Source organism: Apteryx rowi, unplaced genomic scaffold (assembly GCF_003343035.1).
Source record: "Apteryx rowi isolate R43461 unplaced genomic scaffold, aptRow1 scaffold_411, whole genome shotgun sequence".
Taxonomy (NCBI): domain Eukaryota; kingdom Metazoa; phylum Chordata; class Aves; order Apterygiformes; family Apterygidae; genus Apteryx; species Apteryx rowi.
Window position 1 is genome coordinate 624,936 of NW_020450632.1, and position 6,000 is coordinate 630,935.

Consider the following 6,000-nt stretch of genomic DNA (forward strand, 5'->3'; position numbering starts at 1 on the left):
TGAAAGAGTTGTCATAATCTTAAGCTTAGTTTTGTATTATTTTATCCCTGGAAAACTCTGGTTATTCTATCAGTGCAGATTCTGTGAAGAAACGTATAGCTATTCTCACTGTAGACATGAGTCACATAGCTCCTTTAACATCGAAACAGAATATGGGTACCTGGGGCTTGTCAATTAGATAATTGGTTTAGCATGTCCTCCGGTAGAAGTGTTTCAGCAGAGGCAGGCAAGTTTGATTAATGCTCACAAAAATCTTTAATGTGATCCTAGTCATAGTAATTTTCCAGATACATGCTTCTTGGGTACACTGCTAAATTCTTCTGTGTTAGCAGTCCACATGTTATTTATGGTTGGAGAGGTGATTTTGTTACAAACCATTTGGGAAAAAGAAAATTAAATCATGATTTTTAAGAAATGGATTCCGGCTCAATCAGTCAAATTGCAGTGTAATGGCAGAATAGACAAAATAATTGTTCGTCAAGGCAAATTTGAAGTGATTAGATTTCCAAGTTTACTTCTGTTTGTTATGACGCAGAGTTTGGTTTTATTTGTTCAGCCTAAAGTACACGTCACTAGCAGTAAAGCAACCGCTCTTGAAGTTAACAAGGAACATTCTTAAGCTAATGTCTTATGTCAGCTTTGCTTTCAGGGTCCTGAAGGAGACATAAAAATAAGTAAAATTCTTCTTATTCTGAAACCTTCCTCTGCATGCTTGCTGGGTGTCTTGCCATGCAGCTTTCTGACCACAGTATATTCAGGCTTCTGTGAATGTTATTGAAAGTCTCAGAAATGCTCGTTTGAAACAATTTTTTCAATCAAGGATTTTGGTTTTGGGGGGCAGGCTTGTCTGTTTGTTTGTTTTTATTGAGAGATTTGGACCTCCCCAACTATCTGCTTAGGTATATTCTTGCTTAGTGTGAAGAAAAAGAGAATACTGTATTAAGTTCAGATCCAAGCAAAAGTTACTTCTGTCAGCTGGGACAGTATTCAGAAATCCCTGGTTTTCTTCTAAAGTTGATTATTGCAGGTCATTCTGAAAAGTGCACAACCTAAAGAATAGATTTATACTTACTACAAGAGACAATCTGTGGGAGAGTCGTTCATATTCTGGAAATATGAAATAAGAAAATATGGTGTTTTCAGTATGTCCTTTAACTGTATAAAGTCTTGTCATCATAACAACATTTTATTTTCCTAAGTATTTAATCTGAAATGGCATTCATTTGCTGTACCAAAACTGTTTCTTTAAGAACGAGGTACTGATTGGGAATCCCAGTGTTAGATTTTAGCTGGGGGTCAAAAGCAGGTTAACAGGTCCTGCAGCTTGGTGGTGGTGTGATATTACCTGGGTCTGATCACTTAATCTTTCTTAACAGGTCATGAAGAGTTTGCTAAATTAAGTTAATTACAAGAGAGAAGGGACACATTACAAATCAAGGACTAACTGTGCAAGACAGCAGTGGTATTTGAAATAAAAAATATTGAGTTGAAAATTTATTGAGTGTCTAGATGTTAACATATAGATAGAGAATAGGCTATTTTACTAACGGCAAATTATAGTTACTGCTTCTATAATTTATTTTACCAACCTCCCAAGCCCAAAATGCAAAACCGTTTTAGTGCAGGTATATTAAAAATGGTTGAGAGTTTCATTTGACTAAAGCACGAACCTAGTCCGTAAATCTGTGTTAAATATGGCTGATGAGTGATGGGAATGGTCAGTACAGTTAGAAAACTCCTTTTGAGACCAGCATGGGGTAGTCAACAACTCCTACACGTCTTCTCCCTCCTTTCCCAAACTTGGCTGCATGTACTATAGCGAATCTAAAGCTATGCTRTTGAAAAGTAGTATTTATCAAGCTATATCTTCCTTTGCTATCAACATAGGCTTTATCTCAAATACTCTGAAATTGCAGTTGTAATAATTACAGTCAAATAAAAGGTCATTACTCACATTTACTTTGAATCATGAAGTGTAATTATATGATGACTGCAYTGCATTATAGACGTTTTGATAAGTAACTCGTTCTTCTCTCTCTTGCTATAACAAAAATAGAATCTGATTAGCTTTTATATCAGGTCCAAGTCTTGCCACTATTTAAATTATGAATATAATCTAATTTAAATCACATTAAAAATTCAAGTCTRAAATAAAATCTGTTACAAGTCACAGAGCAAACAAAGCGGCACTAAGATTTCCTTTGTATTTAGATAAATGTTAAATTTTGAAGTAGTATATTAGTCTTAAAAGTTCAAGTTCAGAGCAAATGAGTGAAATTAAGGAATTCTGTTTTGTTAAATTTTTTCATGACTTATTAGAGGAAGGCTGGTATAGCTTGTATTCTAGTAAAAATGATAAATCTTAGTGAAACATTAAAGAGACTGCTTTTGAGTTTGTAGTAGAGTTAATGCTTTTTAGAGTCTTTCTGCTGTGTAATTTCTGATATACAACAAATGACTTTTTTTTTTTTTTTTTTTAAGTTTGCAGGCCGCAGTAAGAAAGAGACTAAATACTCCCTGAAGGCAGTGGAAGACATGTTGGAGACCCTGCAAATCACTCAATCTTAGATTGGCACAAAGAGATCCAATATTAAATTTTCCAATTCCGTGATCAACCTTTAACGACCTATGGGTTAAGTTACTGTAGTGCTGTTAAAAATTAATTTTGTATTGATTAATATGGCTATCTAAAATAATGTTTTTATGAAAAGTAAAATGYCTATTTATTGCTGCTATGAGAAATATGGTAAATACCCACTGAAATGAATAACTTATCCCAGGAAGACAGCTTAAAGAAGTTAAATATGTTGCACATCAGTCTCTTTAGATTTTGTATGTACAGTACCTGCTTTTAAGCCATAATTAGTAGAAATAAACCTGTTAAATGATTAAAAAAAAAAAAGTTACAGTGATTTATTGGGTCTGACAGTCGAAGTTACAAATTTATATATGTAGATGAATACTGTATGATGGAAAACTTTATCTTACTCATATATTTCAGAGTTAAAGTGGGCTACAGGTGTATACTTTCTGGCCAATATTTACCATACAACACGATGTGACTGTTGTGCATGAATATACTCGATTAGAGAAAAAAGTTAAWAGTTTCAATAAGGTATTGTTATCTGGTATTACAGAAATGGAGAAAACCTATTTGTATACTCTGCTCCAGTGGGGCTTTTGTACTAGCTTAAGGCCAAAGACATTCCTTTCTGTGGCTTTTGTGGGCAAATGCTTGCATGTCCACTTAGTTCTCCAATCGGTATATGTATAAGCACTTTTTATTCCTTCTGTCTGTCCTTTGTTATACATATGCTTCACATCAAGAGTTTAAAGACCTTTTGAAAGCAGGGCTGCATGCTGGTCTGTGCTAATTTTGTGCCTAAAGTCTGGCTACCTCCTCACTGTGGTGTAAGCTATGGTATATTAGTTTCTCCACAGTAACTGAGTGTTATTGCAGAATAAGTTTGAGGCAGTTCATTCTACAACATTGTATTTAATGGCTGTATGCACACTTTTACCCTCCACTAGCCTGAAGTATCTAGTGAATTGTAAACCTATACCATATTTGTCCTTTAGGAACTTGTTTATGTATTTGGATAATTAGTCAGACATTCATGGATTTTGCAGTTCTGATTGCTTTGACTGTTGTTCGTATGTATACTCTGACAATTCAGTTGTGCAGGTATAGTTTTTTATTGCAGCTCCAGTTAGAGTACATAACGAGCAAAACATGCTTGACAAATTCTAATAAAAATATTGCCATTTTGATGATTGTTATCACTGTCCAGAATAATTGAGTTTCAGATTTTATACTTCCTACTCTATGTAAAGGGGCAGGTTAAAGGTTATGCATTAAGATGTCCTTTTTATGACCCCAGACCTGATATAATAAAACAAAGCTGCACTCTTGCTAAAACCAAAGCAGCAACAAAAACTTCCCCTTTGGGTTTAAAGCTTGAAAATGTGTATAACTGGTGGTTGGATGAAACGGTACCTTCAGGAAACATAAGATCTCATTCCCATTGTGAAATAGGTTGTCAGAAGCTGTGAGTGTGATGCTGTGAGAGGATGGGTGCTATGCCATGAGAATGAATTGTATGTAGAATCTTAAATTAAATTAATTCAGTATTGCTGAAATATAAAACTGTTAAGTTTTTTTATATATATATAAAATATATATGTTGTGTGTGTATATATATATAAAAAATATTATGTCGAATCACCCAATTCTAAACTGGGGAAATATTGCAGATCCTTTATTGTATTAACTAATTCACAAACTGGCCTCAAAACACTGTTTGCAGATAGATGATTTATATTTCAGGTGGAAAAACAAGTTAATCTCATAAGTGAACATATGTATTTCTGCTCAGATTTACAGTCTTTTATTGTATGAGTATGCCATCTAGAGTTTTAAATCTTCATTAGTCTTGTTTTTATTTTACCTACATCTCAAATGACTTGGTCTTACTCTGAAAACAAAATAGTGGAAAGCTCTACTGTAGACTAAAATTACTCAGATTAAAGAGCAGTTCAGTAATCCAACTTCATTCTGTACAGTGGAATATTTTCTTTGCCTCATAGTTTTACCTTTAGGAAGTGCATATCTGCTGTGTGTTTTACTGGAAGAAGTAGCCTAGTTAAGATACTATAGCGAGCACAGAGGGGCCTCTGAGTAGTAGTAGTGAACAGTAGGTTGGCCTCTGAGTCTGTAGTACGGTAGAAGATGCATATTGTAAAGTTTCACCTTGCTGAGTTAAATTTATGTGAAGTATGAAGTATGCAGTGAAGTATCAGGTTGATTTATAGAAAGCTATTCACACTGCTTAAACATTTTACTGTGTGTAGTTTGTAATGATGAAAACTCTCCCACATTGTATTTAATCAGTTATATAATGAACTTCAGTTATGCAGATGAGACGTGTAATGTTTTGCCTCCAAGGTATTCATAAATTAGCAGTGCAGTACTCTTGTACAGCAGGCAGCTCTGCTTCTTGGAAGTGTCACATACAATGTTTTATTCAGAGGCAACTTTTGACAAAACAAGGAACTTAAATGTCAGGCTTGTGCATATAGTATATCTGTTTCTCTGTAAATCTGTTCTGTTGGTTGCACTGATTTGATGACAAATTTCATCTCACTGACCACTTAGAACTACCTACTTTTTGTTACTGCTTAGCATTTTTTTGAAAGCTACTATTTAGCACTACTGAGCTTATAAATTGGCCTGGCAAATATTTCTGATAAATTCATATCTACTTAAAAGGTAAAATGGATTACTCCTATGAAAGTGCATGGGCAGTTTTTGAATGAACTATTGAATTCCTCAGTGGGAATTGAGGTTTTTTTTTCCCCTATATTCAAATGAAAAAAACTTGAAGTCCTGTGTCTGCAGGGGAAATAACTGTGTGAAATGCCCTGCAATCTCAGCAAGCAAAGGGTACAGAAGAGAGGCTGAGATATAATATGATTTTTATAAAATTGATTTTTTAATTTTAGTAAATTATTTGTAATATATTGCTGATGTTGTCTTGGATTAAAGAATAGGCTTCAAAGAGGGTTATTTAGTTAAATAAACTTGATTACATTCTGTATTGTGCTCTGATAGTGACAAATGCTACATAAAAATATTGTTATTGAGCATGCAGTCTCCTCTTTCAATAATAAAAGACTATGATTTCATATTGTTTCAATTGACAGCAAAGATCTGAGACCTTTGCAATGCCAAACTGTGTAGCAATGATTTATGCCTATTTTGGGCAGCTCTGCTTTGATAACAGGCTTGATAAGGAGGGTTTGGTATCATCTGTTGAAGTGAAGGTCRTTGAAAAGCCAGCAAATCTCTGATTCTGCCTTTATAAAACAAGTTACTGATGACTTTTCGAAAATCTTTTGTCCAAAAGTTATACACTTCATATTTTCTAGTTGCAAAAAGCACATCTTGTTTAGAATATATCCCTAAATCTCTTCAGTTCAGTGCCCAGAATATCTTGCAGT

The 6,000-nt window shown here is 34.2% G+C and overlaps 1 protein-coding gene across 7 annotated transcripts in view; it reads left to right on the forward strand.

Annotated features, from left to right (window-relative positions):
• Positions 1-4,553, forward strand: part of EMC2 (ER membrane protein complex subunit 2) — a 45,128-nt gene extending 40,575 nt beyond the window's left edge. For 5 of the 7 annotated variants that reach the window (XR_003255195.1, XR_003255194.1, XR_003255193.1 and 2 more), the window contains 2 exons: positions 1,377-1,462; positions 2,482-2,568. Coding sequence is in view for 2 of the 7 variants with exons in the window: in XM_026075795.1 (XP_025931580.1) it covers positions 2,482-2,568 (87 nt within the window). In the remaining 5 variants the exon portion in view is untranslated. Of the gene's footprint in view, positions 1-1,376; positions 1,463-2,481 lie in introns of all 7 variants that reach the window. The other 2 variants (XM_026075794.1, XM_026075795.1) reach the window with 2 other exon arrangements.
• The last annotated feature ends 1,447 nt before the right edge of the window (positions 4,554-6,000 follow it).